The sequence below is a fragment of the Alexandromys fortis genome, unplaced genomic scaffold (genome assembly GCF_014885135.2).
Source record: "Alexandromys fortis isolate MF-2015 unplaced genomic scaffold, M_Fortis_MF-2015_v1.1 scaffold_142, whole genome shotgun sequence".
Taxonomy (NCBI): Eukaryota; Metazoa; Chordata; class Mammalia; order Rodentia; family Cricetidae; genus Alexandromys; species Alexandromys fortis.
This window is the reverse complement of record NW_026068057.1, coordinates 479,214-500,746: the sequence shown is the minus strand read 5'-3', so window position 1 is coordinate 500,746 and position 21,533 is coordinate 479,214. Positions and strand designations below refer to the sequence as shown.

General features: G+C 32.9%; 1 protein-coding gene across 1 annotated transcript in view; it reads right to left on the bottom strand.

Moving 5' to 3' along the window:
* Positions 1–618: 618 nt before the first annotated feature.
* Kcnt2 (potassium sodium-activated channel subfamily T member 2) overlaps positions 619–21,533 on the bottom strand; it is a 351,264-nt gene continuing 330,349 nt past the window's right edge. Inside the window, exons 25-27 of the mRNA XM_050119976.1 lie at positions 14,769–15,069; positions 5,477–5,561; positions 619–1,024 (exon numbers count right to left, since the gene is read on the bottom strand). Of these exons, the coding sequence (XP_049975933.1) occupies positions 913–1,024; positions 5,477–5,561; positions 14,769–15,069 (498 nt within the window). The 3' untranslated portion in view covers positions 619–912. The remainder of the gene's footprint in view (positions 1,025–5,476; positions 5,562–14,768; positions 15,070–21,533) is intronic.

The window sequence follows — 21,533 nt, the reverse complement described above, 5'->3', positions numbered from 1 at the left end:
TTTTTCTTTTAAACTTGGACCCATTTTCTTAGTGACATCTTCTATATAGCTAAATGAAAAACATTAAAGCCTACAGCAATAGAAGACATCACTGCCCATCTGATATTTATGGGAGATATTCCAGTTCTCATATTAACTGAAAAGATATGCATTGTTTTCTCTATGTAAGGTATTTTTTAGGAGAAAATATATTTTTTCTTAAATAAATGTTTCTCAGCATAAAATATGCATTAGATATGAAGCTACCAAAAAGCCCAGATGATTAATAGTTCTTTGTGTTTTAGTTTCTTCTGAATAATTAAACATGCTATGGATATGTTGGCTTCTAAAATGAACACAATAATATATGGACAGACAGACATAAATGACTTTAAAGATCTATTCTGAAGAAAACTATGATTCCTAGACAGAAGTCATCCACAGAAGTTTGTCATTAATCTCTGGATAGAGATAAGCATACATTCTTATTGGGCTCAATTTTAGAAACAGCAAAGTTAAACAATATAATGACATATTTAATTATAAGGAGAAAAGCAGACTTCAGTGCCCTTGTGATGCACTGAATATGCATGGATTTCTTTATTTTTATAGTCTTATTAATGTTTTAAAACAGGATGCACACAATTCTGATAGTTCTTGAACAGTTAAATATCAGATTTTAACTTCTATATTTTATAGTCATTTTCAGAATCCCCCACTGATGAAATTTAAATACTAACCAGGGAAATGTCAATAAATACCACATTAAGTTCCAAAACCATCTGTACTTCTAAGAGAATATATTTTGCTTTTAAATAGAAGAAAGGTGAGAAATTGAATACATTCCAGTCAGTTTCGTAGGACCATCCCAACATTTTCGTGATTTCAAGCAAGATCCCTGTAGTGAAAATATGGTCCCTTATTTTCTTTTCATCAGAGTTGAGTTTCCTCCCGAGAATCTTGAACAGCAGCATTGCAGATGCTGTTTTTCCTACTGGGTTCAGTGTTTGGAAGGTAGGACAGTGGATCTGGTCGGATCAAGTATCTACCAAAGGAAAACAAAGCAGGAAGCTATATTAGTAAATCAAGGTAACCTTAATTCAGGGTGTCACTAGAAATATTCACTAATTATATATTCTATCTGTAAGTTACCTAAGATGTTACTTTATAAATAACCAAAAGAAAGGTTCACTGTAATTAGCCTGGTATGATTAGATGGCAAATGCTAATGAATTAAGTTTTACTCTTTCCAATTTGGTTTAGGCTCCATAATTTATCCTTTCAACCTTGTCCCATGAATACCTACTACATTCTATGAAAATCTACATCATAACCGTCATTATGTCAGTACTTAATTATTTTTCCACTTATTTTTATCATTTATGCAATTAAGAAATTGTTGTAAAGCGGGGTGGTGGCTCACACCCCTTTAATTTCAGCACTTGGGAGGCAGAGGCAGGCGGATCTCTGTGAGTTCAAGGCCAGTCTAGGCTACACGAGCTTGTTCCAGGACAACTCTAAAGCAAAACTATAGTAAAACCCTGTCTTGAAAAACCAAAAAATAAAAAAGCAAGCAAGCAAGCAAGCAAGCAAGCAAGCAAGCAAGAAAGAAAGAAAGAAAGGAAAAATTTGTAGGTGGTTGGAAAGTCTTTCCAATTTATGAAGTTAAGTATCATTATGGAAAATATTACTGCTAGATAACATTTGGATTATTTGGAAAATTGTCTTGTATTTAACATAATAATACTGAAGTATACAGGCTTATTTATATGTCTTTACTTATTCTTTGTGTTTGTCTGTTGGTGTCATTTTGTCTAATTACCTAGTCCTAATTGGCCTGGAACTTGCTATGTAGGCAAGGCTAACTTCAAAATTATGGGGATAGTCTTGCCTCATTCTGGAACTTCTGTTGTTAAATGCAAGAGCCACCATGTTATTCTTTTAAAATTATTATTAATAAGTTCTAGGAGTAAATAAGAAAACGTACATTTGAAAAACACAATAAGTTTTCAATAATATTTGGATTTCTCTGAGGGGGATGGTTCTTCATGCTGTGATCACATGTGACTAGTACGTGCTACCAGTTCACTATACCGTGTGTGTGTAAATGACCTCTGTTCTGCAGAAGACTGTAATGTAAATTATGGACCAGTTGTAAAGAAGAAATTGGATTCTAAACAGCCCATAAAAAGAAAAGAACTGGATTTAACTTTGTTAAAGGATTTGGGGTTAATCTTTTTTTTTTTAAAAAAATAGACTTGATAAATCAAAAGCAGGAAGATGATGACAAACTAACTTAAATAGGGAGAGACATATACAGAGGAAGGACTGACTGTCCTTGGTATACTTTTAAAAAGGAGTTTAACTAAACATCTGGTTAGAACAGAGAGGTAAAGTCAGAAATAAAAGCAACACAGAGATAATGAAAGTGGGGGGAGGGGGAGGGAAATGGGAGGCTGGGAGGAGGCGGAAACTTTTTTTTCTTATTCTCAATAAAAAAAAAAGAAAAAAAAGAAAGTTATTAAACAATGTCTTTCTAGGATGGTCATGTTTCAGGTGAAAATGAAAGGAGAAATCCATGTTACTATAATACCTTTACAAAGAAGTAAAAAAACAAATCAGGAAACCAATTTAAAAACAAGTACCTAACAATGGTTGTACTCTTTAAAATGTAGGTGGAAAAAATATTCATAGAGTACATCATAATAAGTATGAAGAGTGGAACCTGAAAGCACCTAAGTCCAGTTTCTTCAATCAAATGAAAGTTTAAATTAGTATCCTTGGATCTATTAACAGAATTTCACTGTCTATGCACACCGCTTCTAATTACTTAAAATTTTAATAGCATTGTAGATCAATGAAGAAAACTAATAGCAAACCTCAAGCCATTTAATGACTTTCCATCTAGTGATTTATTGTTTTAGGATCAAGTTAATGTTGCTCTTTCATTTGGAATGAACTTCTAGAAGCAAAATTTTAGAAAGAAAGCACAAAAAGTAAAAGTATAATTCACTATCCACTAAACCCATTGATGTGACAAACATTACAAGTCAGAGTTTGACAGAGCACATTCCTTTGGCTCTCCTTTGGTCTGCTACATACCATGGTAGATATTAGAATGTGCCATAGCTTGAGTTCTGCTAGGCCTTCTCTCAGGGCCATGAATATAGTCACTGCAATAGTATGAGGAACATATTTTTTGTGGCACTTACGTTGATGTTTTGCTTAAATTTAATAAAAATGAGAGTGTTCAAAGAGTAGGAAATTTCTCTCAAGCATTCCTGGTTTATTGTATGCTTTGTCAAAAAATGCTCTAGTTATAGCTTGGAAAGTTTCATATTTAATTTGAAGTAAATATATATATATATATATATATAGTGTTACTGCCACACGATTTGTCCTTTATTATAATTTTCAAGGAAGAAATAGAATAACAAAAGGGTAAATACTTTGTGATACTATTTACTTGAAAATGTACTAGTAAAAGAAAGCATATAAAGATAGAATGTAGACTAACGAGTAAGTGCAGAAGTAAAAGTAGGAGGATAAGATGATGGAGATGGGTAGCTTAACCCATCTATGGCGCAGGACTTCTTTAACACACAATAATATGATCCAAAATTGAATTGTGAGAGCTTCTCCATTGCTATTGGAAATATTTAAAGCCATTAACTTCTATATATTAAATGTATGAATTGTATGTTCATTTTATCCCAGTAAATCATTTAAATGTGTCTTCGTTTATACTATGAAGACATACAGAGTAATAGAATTAATTCTTACAAGATCACAGAACCCAAAGAGTTCAGGAAGAAAAAGAAAATTTGCAAATGGGATCATAACAAGACAAAAAGCTTGGCCAGTCAAAGAATGATTAACAAAATATAAACTACAAAATGGGAGATAGTTTTTGAATTATTCATTCAACAAGTGATATAATATCTGGAATATATAGAGAGTTCATCCAACTTAAAAACAGCAAAATCCCAAAGGTATTAATGCAGTTAAAAGTCTACAAATGACCTGAAACAAGTTCTCAGACAAATTCCTGGTAAGAATAATTTTTTTTAACAATGTTCAATCTTTAGATGAATACCAATCAAAACAGAGTGATTATTGTTTCACATCTTATGGAATGGCTATTATACAAAAGATCAGAGATCAGATATCGCTAGAGATATAGACAAAGAAATATTCATTTACTATTGATTCAAATTTTAGTTAGCTTAGCCATAATAAAAACAATATGGAAACTCTTTATAGAACTAGAAATAAAAGCACATGTGATCCAACAAACTACTACTATGTATATAAAGATAATCAAATAAATCAATAAGAATTTTTTTGTTAATTATATCATGTATTAAATTGCTCTAACTGACATTTATAGGATATTTACTTCACAAATTGCTTCTCAACAGATTCTGAACATATAGAAACTTCTCCTAGACTGCATTTTAGAAGACAACACAAGTATAAAAGAAGAAACAAAAAAAAAACATCATATTTTGTTGTTTTTCCACCAGTACAGTGGCAGCACCTGAATCTCTAGCTGTTTCAATCAGTAATTGTGGTTCTGCCATTACTGTCCCACTTCTCTGGTAGCCACAGTGTGTGAAATTTATAACCTGTTTGGTCTACCTTCTGCTGCTGCCAGCAAATACAGTTTTCAAGTAAATCTCTTTAGTTCCATTTATCAATAGGACTCAGGAGTCAGAGGCTGAGGTGAAAACCTGCTAGCTCAGAGCAATTTGAGGAGCAACTACCTGACTTTCCCTCTTCACAGAAAGACAGTGTCATTCTGCAGCATCAAACTTAGAGAGACCACCATGCTCAAAGTCCTTTCTACTGCTTCTTGTGCATCTCCCTATCTTCCAGACTCCCTCCGATTTGCTATGATTAATTTCTGTCAAGGAGTTGCTGGCTCTGCCTCCTGACCCAAGGTTGAATTTATTTACTTAATACAAATGCAACCTCAGGATTAATACTGTGATCAAAGATCCTGTAACAATATTTCTCTTATCTGATCAGAAATATCTTTACTTTTATGTGTTTTGAAATTTTATCATCAAAGGGTTGCCACATTAGGAAGATTGACAACCATTTTAGGGAATGTGTTCCTCTACCCCTTTCCTCCTGTATTCCGCTGTACTTTAATTTTCCTTGAGGAAATTTTAATATCTTTACAGATATATACTGTTAGATGCTTCCCTTTTTCTTTGAGCTGTTCTCCAACATAGTATAGATTTTCTTGTTTTACAAATGTATATTTGCCTAGAGAATAGAAAACGCTACTATTGTGTCAATTAACAGACCTTTTTTTACAATTCTATACTTTATAGTACTACACAGAGAAACACAGGAATCCCTATGCTCATCAGAAATATTTTTTGTCAAGCATGCTCATCAAAATAATTAGGGACTATAATGGTAAAATAAAATAGAAGGTAGATTTGTAATTTATATATCCCTAATCCCTAATATGAGGTCAACTTACACAACATCATTGAGCTCAAGCCTGGTGTCTGGAGATGGATTAATCAGGATGTAGGATAGGGTGCTTTGATGATCATTCATTTCATCTGCAAGATAAATAAGTATAATGTCTGTTAGGATTCACACAAAATCACAGAAATCATTATATTTGTGTTTAAATCATGGAGTTGTCAATGAGAACTCACTGAAGCCATGTTTGGTTCTGTTTTGTATTTAATGCATGCAAGTTTGGTTTTCACTTTTCTGTCATCTGAAATGTTGGCAAAGTACCTATTTTTTGTTCCAGTAGATGATAAAAATAAAGTACCTAATTCTGTTCAGTGTAACCATAGTTACATTCTCTCCTGAAAGTCATTACAATTAATTTTTTTCTACTAAAAATAGTTATGAGATATTTACTTGATTCATTTCCCTTTATAATAATTAAAAATAATTAGAAGTAAACATTATCATTCCATAGAATATTGATATAAAAACTCCTGAAAAAGAATCTAGTCATATGTATTTAAGAGGTATTAAAAACTGTAATACATATACATATATAACTGATATATATATGTATATATATATTATATATGTATATATATATATCTTTAATATGTATGCCTTCATGGCATGATTTGCTTTTTAAGAATACAAAGAATCCATTGTAAAAGAAATCAACATTACATTTTAAGGAGTTTACAATGGTAAATATTTTCTTTTCTTATTGGCCATATTGGGAATTGCTGGTACTGTGTGAAAGCACTGAAGTCAGTGTCCTCAGAGCACTGGGCTTTGTCCTGAGTCAGTTCTTAAAAGAACAAGTTATTTTAAAAGAGTAAGTCTTCAACCCCTGCAGCACACAAGTGGGCATTATAGCTTACTCCGTAAGGTTCTAGTTTATCTGCTCATCTATTCTGATGTGATATAGACAAGGGGACACCACAAAACACCAAAACTGAACATTTATTAGAATATCCACCTTCAATGACTTAAATAAACATCAGTTTTTAAAAAGTACACAACTTCAAGTGCTAGATGTAGCAATAAGAAGCTCACCAAAACAAAAGAGCATAAACATAATCATTTTTAAAATGTGAAAAACTTTGTAGATCTTGATGTTTAACATTCTAAGTGTATTAAAAGATACAACAATAAAGCCACGTGGATACATACTTTAATGATTACCTTTTTTTTTTTCCAAGGAGAAAGTATATGTTGATATACTTAAAATCAGAACAAACAGTCTAAAGTATTAGTATTCATTTAGTTACTATACTTATAAATAAATATAGTTCTTGAAAGCAAAACTGTATTATGAAGTTTGAAGAAAAGTCAAAAATTATTTCTTACCAAAGACAGTTCCTCGATATTTATATATTTTATTAAAGTTCATGTTAGCCCAGAGTAGCTGAACCTAATAAACAATTTGCTGTACTAAAATGTTTTCTTACATAATAATATTATTCATTATATTCATTTCAGTAGAAATAATGCTCTTTTAATGTCATAATATATTCTGCTTTAGTTCAATTGATATGCAAATCTTCTTTAAAGCCTATAAATCAAAGTTAGAATCCTACAAGACAGACAAATTACAGAATAGATGAGCCTACCAAAAGTTTAGCAGTAAAAATATTTCAATTTCAAACTGATTAAATTGATATTCAAATAAAGTAATATATTTTGTTGTTAATTGTTGAAATAGATCCAGAAATACAACTGTATCTTCCCCCTTTAGGATTAGGGTTGCCAAGAAAAACAAAGAATGCCCAAAGATATATAAACCACAGCTAATATCTACAAACACTTTATAACAAATATAGCCTAAAGATAATATGTGAAACACTAATATAATTTCTGAAGCACTGGAAATTATCTGAAAGTCAAATGCAGCTGGGAATACAGCATATTTATTTGCTATACCTGGGATTCATATGTAAGGAGAAATGGCTAAATCAGCAGATTGGAGTTTGAAATCCAAATATAAAAATTATATTTACTCCAAAATAGTTACTAATAGTTATAAATCACATTATACTGACATGAGTTTATCAAGATCATATATCTCTATGAAAAGTAAGTTTCATTTATGCATTCTTCTTGTAAAAAGTATTATTTTAATGTGAATTGTAACAAGTTCTTTTCAAAGGAACTCCAATTGACGGTATTCTCTGCACCCTAAGTCATAACGCTATACTAGAAAAATCTCCATTTAATTTGGATGTGAGCAACTCAGTATCTAAAATAAACAAAAATGGTCCTGAACTGCAGTACAAAAAAGGCAACTCTACCAAAACACCTCTTGCTCAGTGTAGATACCCAGCCACATTCTGTCATTAACAGAGCATTCTTTAGTTACTTTTGAATAAAAGTCAAGTTGCAGTGGTGGTCTCATTTGCTTGTGACAAATGAGTCAAGATGATTCTGAGGTTTCCTAAGAGTAGATGCAATTATTTTGTCAACATTTTGATTTGCTCAATTAACCTATTTTCACAAATCGAACTGAACACGTTAATTGTGCAACTGGCTCTAAGTCTGATATCAAACATGTCGATAATACACTCAGTGATTTCACATGTTTTAAATCAAGGCATAGATGTGGCCACAATCAGAACCAGCAATTCCAGTTTTTTTCTCTACTCCTCAATGACTATTCCTCGTGGAGTGGAATGCCATCATTTTGATTTAGGTTAAAAGTAGTCGTTGATTTCAAAGCCATTCTTTCAAGTCTGCGCTGCCATAGAGCTCAGCTTGACCCACAGCTTGTCTGCCACGCTTTGTGAAAAGGCCTGCTGTTACCTTCTTCTCTTTGTGATTTTGCACTTGAGAATTAATAAGCAAGTTTTAAAGTCTATTTTAACTTGCTTCAAAGAGACATTCATCAATGTTTTGTTGGCCATGCACTACTGTTTTGGTATCAAACAGTCATTTTCTGTGGTTATATTTTATTTCTCAATTCTATAAGAATGAATATAGTAGGTTTGATAGATTATTAAGAGCCTGACATAATTATCATTAACTATGGCAGACATGAATACACATGGTTGTGCCCAAACCAGAATATAATACTTACTAAAAAATTGATTTGCATTATATTTGGTTGTATGAAATCAGAGAATCAAGATTCTATTTCCTAGCATCAGAAATGTATTAAGAATCTTCTATTAATATACTGTGTCCAGACAGCTAAACTCTGGCCTTAGAAAACTAAAAAGTGCCATCTGCTTAAAATCAGTGCTCTTGAAATTGTTTCACACACAGTAGAAAAAGACAGGCGATTCAACAAATAGTGCTGACAAACTAAATATGCACCCTCGGAACAATAAATTTAGGTTCATGTCTTTCATCCTATATAAAGCTCAATTCAAAAGAAACCAAATACTCTAATTTAAAACATGAAGTGTTGAAACTTCTGGAGGAAAGCAGAGGAGATACACTTCAGGATTGAAGTATGGAAAATAGCTTCCAAAGAGGGCTCCGGTGGGATAGGAAATCCATGAACAGACTGCAGTACACCCTTGGCACAGCCAAAGGAATGAAGAACAGGGCTACTCCGTTCACTGCTGAGAAAAGTATTTGCTATGTACGTCAGACAAGGGGTTATTAGCAAAAACTTATGAAGAACTGCAAAGTAAAACTCTAGTCCCAAACAATTTGAATAAGAAGTTGAAAAGACAAAAAATGCAAATGATAAATAATATCATTTAAATAAAAATTAAATAAATATTTTTTTTTTTAGTTTTTGAGACTATAATATAATTATACCATTTTCCCCTTCCCATACTGTCTCCAAACCCTCCAAAACACCACACCCTGCCTCTCTCTTTCAAATCATTGATTAATTTTCTTGTCATTCTGTATTGGGTATGTGTGTACTCTTAAATACAACCTGTTCAGTCTGTTTTATGCAACTTGTTTATATATAATTTCAGACCTGATCATTTGGTACTGGATAACCAATTGAAGTGCTCTTCCCTAGGAAAGACTATTTCTCCTTCTCTACTCATTCCTAAGCTGGTTGTAGTTATTTGTATAGGGTTGACGCTTTCCCTCTTCTGTATTAATGTATCCCCTATTGTCATTCAAGCAAACATGTTTCTGAGACTTTATACCTGACATTTCCATTACACACAATTTCACAGAAAATTTCAGGAGTAGTGTTATAGATATATAAGATGCAAAATATTACAGAAAAGAACAATTGACCAACTTTTTTAAGTGATTAATATTCCTAGCAATCAAGAAACTGGGAATTAAGGGTAAGGGTGAGTTAATAAAATTTAAGAACATATGAAGAAGTCTAATGTACTGACACTATTTCATAAGCCAATTATAAATGTCTTTTTCTTTTCCTTTTTTTTTGAGACAAGGTTTCTATATATATCTTTGGTTGTCATTGAACTCACAGAGATCCATCTGCCTCTGCCTCTGCCTGAATTTATGTCTGTGTGAGGTGGTTGAATTCCCTGGAACTGGAGTTACAGACAGTTGTCAACTTCTTTGAGGGTGCTACAAAGTGAACCTGGGTCTTCTGGAAGAGCAGTCAGTGTTTTAGCCCCCGAGCCTTCTCTTCATCCATCCAATTTTATTTTTTTAACACCAAATTAGTAAACAAAGCTGTTTCCAGAAGACATGAGTAATTAAATGAAAATCTCAGAGACATGCATGTATTAATTTCCTATGTGCTATTGGTGAAAGAGGTCCCAGAGTCACTCAAGACAATACAGGCACTGGCATTGCTCTTGGATGTCCGTCATAATTAGATGATTAATCTCTATTGCTGAGGACACCACACACCTTGGTTTCAGGACGCAGAGAAATTTACCTTGAGTTAACCAGATCACTCTTTTTTTTTTTCACTCACTTCACATTGCTAGAAGGTGCTAGGCAGACTGCTGAGGGAAAATACCTCACTGGTCTTATGCAGCATTGGATTGAAATCTGCAAGTTATAAAACTGACCTAGTAAGCGAAATGTTCCTACAGGTTCAATAATAGACAGACTCTTTATGAGGGTAATTAATTGCTCTCTTGATTAGATTTGTAACTTCAGTTGGAGGGAATACATGCCTAGTACTGTAAGCAAACTCAAAACCCTTGCCTAGGGAAGTAATAGGCCTATTTATAGGTCTATTCTGGATCTATTAATATGTTTTTATAAATGGTCATGCTATTAATATGCCTTCTAAATATATTTTATTCATGGATTTACATTGCTCCAATCTTAATAAGAAATATCATAGTGGGAAATGGGTAATTTAGAGATTCATTATTGTTCAGGATGATAAGAACAAGCAAATATGAGTGTTCAGTCATAAATGGGACTTCTAGATCAAACCTCACCCACCAGACTCCAGAAATATTTCTGTAGAGGTGGGCAAAAGGAAAGTAAGAGCCCCAGGATGGGGAGAAGTTCTATGGAAGTCATTGCCTTTGCATACATGAATTCACAACACCTGGATTGCATATCTGCATAAGAGCTACACAAGATCAAGCCTGTTAAACATTACCGCATGCAGTGGAGAATACCTCCCAAAACCTTACCCTAGCTGAGGAGCAAGGCAGCTAATATCTGCCAGGGGAAGAAACCACTTCTTTAGCAGTGTGGCCACTGGTAGGTTTTCCATTTTCAATTGGATGAACACACATCCATGGGCAGCACTAATTGGACTTAGCGAGTTAAACAAGCAACAAACACATAAGCTATAAAAGAACACTATGTTGGGAGGGAGATATGAGATAGGGATTCTAGATGAGTGAGAGTGTGGGGTGGTTCTTTGCACTGTTTAAATTTTCCATTTTATTCATTTCTGGCATTCTTTTAATTGTTTCCACCTTCTTCTTTGGGGTTTGGTGTATTTTTATTTTTCTAAACTCCAAAGGAGCACCCAGCACCAACTAGTTAATTTGTGTTCTCTCTACTTCCTTGAGGGAAGCACTTAAAGGTATAAACTTCCCCCATACAACTATATTCATTGTGTCCAAAAGTTTCATTTTATTGTATTTTCATTTCATTCTATAAATTTTTAAAATCTTTGTCTTAAATTTGCCTGTGATGCATTAATAATTTAATAGTAGGCTATTTAATCTCTATGAGATCATGTATTCTCTGTATTGTATTTTCTACAATAATTTTCTGTTTATCTATTGTAGGCAGAATATAAGAAGTTACTTCAAATTTCTAATATTAGTTGAGGTTTGATTTGTGTTTCAATATGTGGTCTATTTTACAGAAACTTTCATTGGTCATTTTGCTGTTTGCACCAGAAATGATTACAATGAGATTAGCAGGATTTTTCCCTATGTGGGGGTACATATTGTCTTAGTATTTTATACTGCTTGTATGTTTCTGCTGTGACCTTTACATGTGGCATTAGGTCACTGGTTGTCTTTTGATGTGAGTTTTTACACAGACACATATCTACTCTTCATGTTGAATGGGATTTGGATCCCTATTTGCTTTTACCTTTCATTGGCTGGGTTAGAGTCAGCTAGGAGATACTAGAAGCATAACCATGTGACCACTCAGTGTTGATGATTAGTGTGGTACCTGACAAACTTCAATTCATCTATGAAAAGGTAGAGCCTTTGGCATTAGCAGTGAGTGATCAGCAAAAGTGAGTAGAGATGGGTTATATTGGAGGGCTGGTGGCATTAGACTTCTGACCTGGAGGGAAAATGGGTGCTCAGTATCTGGTCTTGGGAAAATGGTGAATTGGATTTTGAAGGTCTGCATAGTTGTGGTGTCTGACATAAGGGGTGGGTAGGCACTCTAGGCAAATGATAAACTAGCAATATTTTGGGTTATTATGGTAGCTGTGATGTGGTCTCTATTTGGTGGTATTTATATCTACTATACCTAAGTAGCTGTCTCTACTATTAATGCTACTCCAATCTGGTTTAGAAATCATTTTATGGATACAGTCCTCTCAGTGGTACCGATGACAGACTACCAGACTTGCAGCATTGCATGTTTTTATACCAAGGAAATCATAGCAAGGCAGATGTAAAAAGAGGGAGGAAATAAATGAATGGAATGCCTTCTGTTATATAAGAATTATCATGAGCATAAAATAACTAATTTCCATAAAAATAGAATGAGAAAATCATAAGAAAAAATTTCTTGCAAATCCCTGCTGCTTCTTTAGGTGATGCCCATACAGTCGGCTCATACATTTGCATATTTCTAACAAGAATGTGATATGCAACTCTGCTTATGGATTAACAGGAGATTAGAATGTTCTTGAGTGAGCTGAGATTAAGATGAAGAACTTTTTGTTTGATATTCTCATTAGAACAAAGTAACTTAGCAATACATAAAAGGTAAAAAATAGAAAATTAATTCACTAGAAATTGAATCAGCTTAGATGTCATCAAATTGGCAAGTAGCCATTAGTGAATTTCTGGAAGATGATTCTGAGCTTTAATTTTACTTTTTAGTGTTACATATTACATGCATTTCTATTAAAATTCCTGGACACAAATTAGTCTTCACCATAATTAAAAGAAATATAATTACAACTGTCAGTTATAAAAGTAACTGACTGGAGCAAATTTAAATGCAAGTTTTTGAGTAGGACAGTTCACCTTGAAGAGGAAAATAATGAAATTTAAAGAAAAATCACTTTGAAGGAATTATGAAAAAATTGACACAATTTCATATGAAAATACTCAGTAAATATATTTTACTTTTCATGCTCAAGAAAGAAAAACAACTTTTAAATTCTAACTCAGTAAATAAAATGTCTTAAGAACATTATCTCAATATAAAACTTTATAATAAAGAGAAAATGTGGATTATATGTGTGTGTGATAGAGTTTGTGTGTGCATGTGTATGCACTAATGCATACATGTAAGTATAGATAAAGAATGAAAACTTCTCATTTATCACTGGCCAGTTGACTATTTTTATAGTTTTATATTTTTTGAGAATTTTATGCTTGATGTTTGAATCTACATCATTTCTGTCCTTTCATTTCCCAAATTCCTCTATTCCCTCTCCATTATGCATCATCTTTTTAAAAATCATTATTGTTATATGTATGCATATCTATGCATAAAATTATACACATATACATAATACAGAGTTTCCATTTTGTATGGCTTATATGTACATGTATCAAGGGACATACTTCATATTGAACAACCTAGTGGGAATTTATCTTAAAGGCAAATAATTCTGCCTCTCTCTGCAGTCCCTGCCCTCCAGTAGTTCTCTATGTAAGGGTGGAACTGTGTGAGGCTTCCTCTGCCTCCACAGCATGTATACTAGCTTTGTTATTATGTTGCTAACCACATTTCTAAAATAAAACTGGGATAATAGTAATGATGTTTCTCAAGTGATCAGTGCTTTACTTCATTAAGTTTTTTGTATATGGAATCATTTATTAACATATTAACAAGGAGTTATTTTAAAAACTTGTGCAATGTTTATTAAAACACTATTTCTATTACAAAAATAAATGTTTTAATACCTCATCCCTAAGGAAAGAAAAACTGAGAAAAACAGGGATCTGGAGAGCTGATCTTCACTGGGGAACAGCATACCAGCTGGATGTACAGAGCCAAATTGTCAGCCCAGAAAATATACATACAAGTGACTTAGTAGGAACTGAACTGGTTATATTTAGGAACACACACATATATGCATACAGATATATGAATGCAATAAGAGTTAATGGAAGTAGAGGCCATGAATTTAAAGGAAAGCAAGAGGGGTATATGGGCTAATTTGAACAAGGACAGGGAAAAAAAAGAAGTCATAATTATATTAGAATATCAAAATAGAAAATAAGTAAAGCTTTTTTTGTGTTTGAAGAAACTAAACAAATTTTAAGTTTATTGTTGTTCTCCAATGGCAGTTATCATTAGTTACTTACAATATTTCAAATTAATTTTATTGAAAGCCCCAGAAGTTAGATGGGTGTGATGTTTGTGTCTTGTGTGTGCTTGTTTGAGGGAAAAAAAGAAAAGTTGCACCAAAATAAGCCTTTATAAATCTCAGCCATGTGTAAGAAAATCTAAATGTTTTCATAGCTCCAAGGTGGAAACTAAATCTACCTCAAAATTTCTGTTTAAATTAAAAATGGGGTGTTCTTGTCATATGTTAAAACATTGCCAAGTGATTGAATAAATGCTAAACATTTTAGCAATAATCTTGTTAGTTCCACAAAAAAATGAGATTTTCATCAAAGTGCCATGTAATTGCATTTCCAAACAAAATTCTAGTTTTTTTCTATATCAGAGCTGACTGTGTGACCAGTAATAGTAAAAACTGAGTCTCCATGGTATAGTTTTAAGAAGCATACCATAGCCCACCGTAGAAAGGCCCAGGTGTTTCATCCTATTTTTCACAAGTTCAGCAAGCTCCTGTCTTTCGGACCTCCTGTAGAGGTTCAATCGCTGCTGGGTTATTTTCTCTGCAGTTTTCCCAGAATGCTTTGGTCCTTTTCTGCTCAGCCTCCTAGCCCACTGCATGCTCTTCCTCCGCAGCAATGGATGGTCTGACTGGTCGCTGGAGGTTGAGTTGCGGTGCATGCTGCGGTGGTGCCCTGGCTCTTTGGCATCTTTGGTGTCTTCCCACTCTTCCACACTGATGGATATTTGAGACTATTAAGAGAAATACATATTGGTAATTAGAACTTGAAAGAAAGTCTTTGCTAGAATTTAAATCAGTCGCCTTTATGATCTTGGTGTAATTGTATACACATGAGCTTTTCCACAGGATAAAGAAAATCAACACATTCCATTCTAATCATATTTTACTAATTAACTTGTAGAAACATTTCTGGAGCTTGTTGTGAATAAATTAAAACATCTAGATCTTTTAGGAAAAGACAATGTCATGTGTGCTCACGTGTAACCTATTTTTCTCCTATTACCGATTACTAGCACACAGATACTTGCAACAAACAAACAGCTATGTATTTTATAACTTCATTTAAGTACAGTCCAGGCAATAGGAAGGCTACATTTGCCACAAGTGTTTTGGATGAAAAACAAATAACAGATATAAAATCTGTTTGGGAAAAATCTCATTTATTTTAATGTATATGACCATGAGATGACTTTTATAAGATGGGAATTTCTCTTAATTCTCGTATGCACTAAGAAAAACTAAATAGCTTTTTTAATTCATGCATCCATTATCTACCGCATAAAACACTTTTGTGACTAAACTTTGTTCCAGGATATCTACAATAAGTCCACTTTTTCTCGAATGTCTTCAGGGATAACAGCTTATAGGAAAATCATGCTGTCCTCCATAGAAAAATGAACCCTGGGGAACCTCAGCACATCTCTTCTAACCTGTTCATTTCCTGTGGATTCTGCCGTGTAATGTAAGAGCCTCTGTTTCAGTGTTATCATTTTTCATACAAGGCAGTCACATGAAATGGAACCCTAGCCAATGAGACTTTTACTGTATGGAAACATGCACATGTCAGGAAAGAACTTCTGGACCCACGAATCTGCCATGGAGCTCCCCTCCAGGTCTGAAAACTTGCTGGAACTGCAGCTTTCACAGTTACACACAACTGTCTTTCAAAGTAATAGAAATTAAGTTACCAATTTAAGTCAGGAAGTAGACCTAATATATGCTCTAAATATGAAAATAAATTATGAGGCTCAGTGCATGCCTTATCCAAAACTGTAGCATCAAGTTAGGAAATAGTCATACACCTAAGCCCAGTCAAAATATCAGCAATTCATCAGATTCCTATTACAAAACAATGCTGTATTTGTGTAACGTAAAATAATCCAGTTAAAGTTCATATGATTTTGTGAAAAGTTCATTAAAGAAATGTAGGAACTGGATTTTATGTCTCAACTTAAGCTAGAAACATTAAAGGTTTTAAATCATGAATACTTTTATAAATCTTAGCTTATTTGTTCTCATTGAGTTAATATTACAACTTAAGTCCCCTTAAGTGCAAGTAGTTTACCAATTATTGTGCAATATCTATCATTAGTAAGGACTATCTACAGTTATTCAGTATTATTTGTAATATGTCCTACAAGAATAAATCCTCGAAATTCTTCTGTGTAAAACTTTCCAGAGAAACTCATCCAGGTGCATGAGTTTATATAAGATCACTTACTGTTTGCGCCTTGGAATCACGCACTGATAAATATTAAGGGACAGAGGAAGAATTTGATGTTATTACAAGCAGAATTAAAACATTATTTGTCTTTGTGAATGTTTCTTCTTAGTCCAGTGGCTCAGATACTGTGAAATACATACATTTAAAATATGAATCAAAATGTATGTATATGTTATCAAAGCACTATTTAAAAGGCCACCTTTAGCATTGTTCTTAATCCCCTATAAAGGGGACATCATAATTTCACATATACAATCATTTACAATTGCAAGTCATCTTTCTTGTAAGTCTACACAATGAGCAAACATCTCTTTATAGATGTTGCTTTAACTAGAAGAAAAAGGAATGAGAACAATTCTGTTTTTTGTTTGTTTGTTTTGTTTTTTAGAAAAATCAAGTCAAATCTTAGACCTTTGGGTTTCTTTCTCCTTTGAATACCATGTATGAAAAGCATAGTTAGCTTTTATAGTGAGATGAGTAAATTCGAGAGTTATTTCAGGTGCAATATGAAAATCAAACATTTTAAATAAAATGGCAATATTCATTCTCTACCCCTCACAACCTTTTGAAAATTTATCTAACACATTGCCATACAGAGAAAACATTCTCATCCCTAACTTTGAACTAAAGTGATGACAATAATAATTCATAAGAAATAAAGTTTACCCACAGTGTAAACAGCATTGCTGTTATGCTCCTGTTATTAAATCTCATGTCTATTGTGTGAAAAGATATCTATTTGTGAATTAATTTCCTACTGTCTCTTTCCTTGATGTTTCTCACTCTATTCTGTGCTGGACTAAGCATCCCCAGGCAGAAGACACTGCAGCACAGGAAATGAAACACTGAAAAATACTTATAGTAAATATATGTATATTTTCTATAATGTTCATCTTGATTACTCTGTAAGAGAACTCTGTATTTTTATATTTTTATCAGCAGAATCTCCAATGCTTGATAATAGGAAATAGAGGACTACACACAAAATTTTGACATGGATGTTGGGATTGCCAACTCAAGATGTCATGCCCATAAATCAGGTGCTCTTATTTTTTTAAGTATATTTTTATCCCATCACAAATATACTTTCTGTGAAATGGTTTATGAAAAATTTATGTGTGTGTTATAATAAGTTCTTACATATTAAGATTCTTATTTTTAAATTTCTACGATTCACAAAACTTGTCATGATTTAGAAAAGCACTAAATGTATGTCTTTACAAAAATAATAAAATCTCTATTTAAAATAATAAATAATTTATACCTAAAATAGCATGCTCACCAAAGAAAAAATCCTCCAAAATAAAATTGTAATTCTAAACATATGTATGCATAAATCAGAAGGGTACCAGAACTGATAAAAGAAACAGTACTACAGCTAAAATCACATATTGATTTTTACACAGTGATTGTGGACAACCAGTAAAGCATGTTTTCCAGGACACAGGTCAATGGGATAAAATATAAACAAAAATACTGTGGCTGACATAATAAACCTAAAGTATCTAATAAATATTTCAAGAATTTTCACCCAAACACAAAAAATAATGTATCTTCTCAAAAGTTCATGAAAGTTTCTCTGAAATCAACCAAATATGTGGAAATGAAGCAAGACTCAATACATAGAAAAAAATAAAAGGAAAAAGCAAGCAAACAAAACAAAACAAGAAAACCCACTACAACCTATCTGACCATCATGAACTAAAGCCTGATACCAACATCAATGGAAAACTTACAAACTCATGAAAACTGAAAAATTCACTAGAAAATGAAACTGACTCAAGACAAATTAAGAAAGCCATGAAAGTACTTCTAGAATTGAATAAAAATGAAAATAAGCACACCCAAATTTATAAAAAAAAACAATGAAAGAGGTTCAAAGAAGCAAATTAATATAGCATTAAGTCCCTACATCAAAAACTGTAGAGATGTCATAATAATAACAACAACCTAAAATCTGTGGAAGAAAAGAGGAAATCATATCCAAAAATAGAAAGTATCCAAAAAATTCAGGGATGCAATTTAAAAATAGAAACAACAACAGAGAACCAATACAAAGAATACATAAAACAAAAAATGGTACTTACAGAAAATCAATAAACTGACAAACGATTGGACAAATTAAGTAAAAGGTAGAGAGAAAATACTAAAATTAACAAAATTAGAGACAAAAGTAGGATATAACCAAAACTGAGGAAATTAAAAGAATTATATAGACATACTTTAAAAACCCATACTCCACTAAACTGGAAAATATTTTAAAAATTGAAATTTTCTTAAAATTTACTACCACCAACCAAGACCAGTAAAGCAATTTAAATAGATTTATAAGACCCATTGACATAGATGCTGTAACTAGATGTCTCCAACCAAAAAAGAAAAAAAAATCCAGGGCTAATGGCCTTGGCACAGAATTCTACCAGAGCTTTAAATAAAAAATTAAGGACAATAACCTTCAAATTACTCCATAAAATAGGAACAGAAGGAAAATTGTCCAATTCTTTATTTGAGTCGCACTTATCCTGACAACAAATCCACATAAAAACACAGCAAATAAAAGATTACAGTGAAGTTTCCCTTATGAATATGTAAAATACTCTATGAAAGACTTGCAGACCAAATAGAAGAAAACATGAAAAGAATAATCCATCTTGTCAAGTAGGTTCTCTCCCAACATTGCACAAATGGCTCACCCTACACAAGATGATAAATTAAATTTATAATATCTACAAATTGAAATACAAAAAAGCTCATGATCATCTAATTAAACACACACACACAGAGAAACACCTTTAACAAAATACAAAACCCCTTAATGATAAATGTTTTGGAGAGAAAAAGGATACAAGAGACATATATCAACATAATAAAGGCAATTTACAGCAAGTCCATAGCCAACATCAACTTAAATGGAGAGAAATTCAAAGCATTTCTACTCCAATCCACTCTCTCCCTACCACTTGGTAGAGTATTTGAAGTCCAGAGTAACTGGATGATATCAATCAAGGGGATAAAAATAGAAAAAAGAGAATTGTATCTTTATTTCCAGATGATATAGTTGTATCATTATACCCTAAAATATCCATCAGTAAACTCTTACAGCTGATAAGCACTTTCAACAAAGTAACAGGAAACAAAATTAGTACACAAAAGTCAGCAGCCTTTCTCTATACAAATGACAAACTGATTGAGAAAAAACTCAGGGGAAGAAGAGCTTTGACAAAAACCTCAAAAATTTCTTGGGGTGATCCTAACCACGCAAGTGAAAGACTTGTATAATAAAAATTTTAAGACATTGAAGAATATACCAGAAGATGGAAAGGTCTCCTATGATCATAGGTAATATTAATATAGTAAAATTTGCAATTGTCCTAAAAGCAATTATCAGAATAAAGGGAAATCTCATTAAAATTCCATCACAATTCTTTACAGTTCTTGAAAAGCCCATAGTCAGCCTACTATGGAAACACAGAAATATCTTAAATAGTTTAAGCTCTCCTGAATAGTGAAAAAACTGCTGGAGGTATCACCATTCCTTGGCCGCAAATTATACTGCACAGCTACAGTAGGAAAAGTTTATATATAATCACTAATATGTGAATGTTAGGTGTTAAGTCTTCAATAAGCAGGCTACAATCCACACAACCACAGTAGTTTGATGTATAGTAAGTTACTGTGTGTGTGTGTGTGTGTGTGTGTGTGTGTGTTAGATATCCCTAGGAAGAGCAAATAGAATAAATAGTTACACATGTATGGGAGCGGGTGGTATAGTCTGAAGTTAGTGGATCAAATGGGAAGGAGAATGGAAGACAGATATAAAAGAGAGACTATGGGGAGGGACACATAAAACTAAAGGCTAGTTGGGGGGTGCAAATGGAATCCTAATACAGTAGATGCTTTCTAAAATATACAAAAAGGAAGTGATCTAACTGGACTCACCAAACAACTAGGAAGAGTCGCACTGGTCATATCACAAAATGAGTCACCTAGATTCTGGCATGGGTTACATCTAACTATATTGTTGGTCAAAGGATACTCATGGAAAACCCCAAACAACCCATCTGGGGCAGTGAGCATGGCTCTCAGAGGTGGTGAACATATCTCTGCCAGGTTGGACAGGGCATAGTCAACAAGCAAAGCTGCAGCCTTAGTCGTATTCTTGCCTTCATAGGAAAAAAAGAAAGCCTCTCCTGGTCAGAAAATGATTATAGATACACAATAATAAAATAGATTAAGACAAAAAAACACCTCTGAATGGGCCACTGTGTTGGATAAATGTATATGGCCTTAGGAGAGAGAAAGAAGAAAGAGCATGAAGTAGGAAATAGAGATTAAAGGAGTAAAGAAAATAAAATAAACATCAAAAAGTAATAGAGAAAAATAAGCCACATAAATATTGAATATGCACCAAGAGTCTAGATTAAGTGTATTATTTTGCTTTCTGTGGATTTTTTGACTCTTAGTGAGTTAACAGCTAAAAACCATTTGATTCTGAGGCTGTTAAACTAAANTATTAAAGGTATCTTAATTTCAAAATCTGAATCTAAAGACATGTTATTTTAGAAAAGAGGTTTTTTTTTGTGTGTGTGTTCCCCCCCACTCACAGAGGACAAGAACCTGTAGATTCCTTCAAGGTTAATGTGATTTGATGGAACGAGATCCCATGAAAGGTCTTTGTGAACCCTAAAAATACCTGCCCAACAAACAGCAAGAAGCAGTTTAAAGAAAACTACACCAGAATTCCTAAAAGGATTGTTTATAAATATTTGTTTTCAAATTAAAAGAGGTTGGAGATAAATGCTTGATGGTCACAGTCAATCTCTTTCTTTAAAAGGGGCGAATATGATATGGAAATGCCTATTTTACACTGTCATGGACTTTGGTTTTAGTTTATTGATACAAATTTAAGGTCAATTTTGTAATATACGTACTTCTTTTGTTTAAGGTATTATTTTTATACTTCTCATTTAA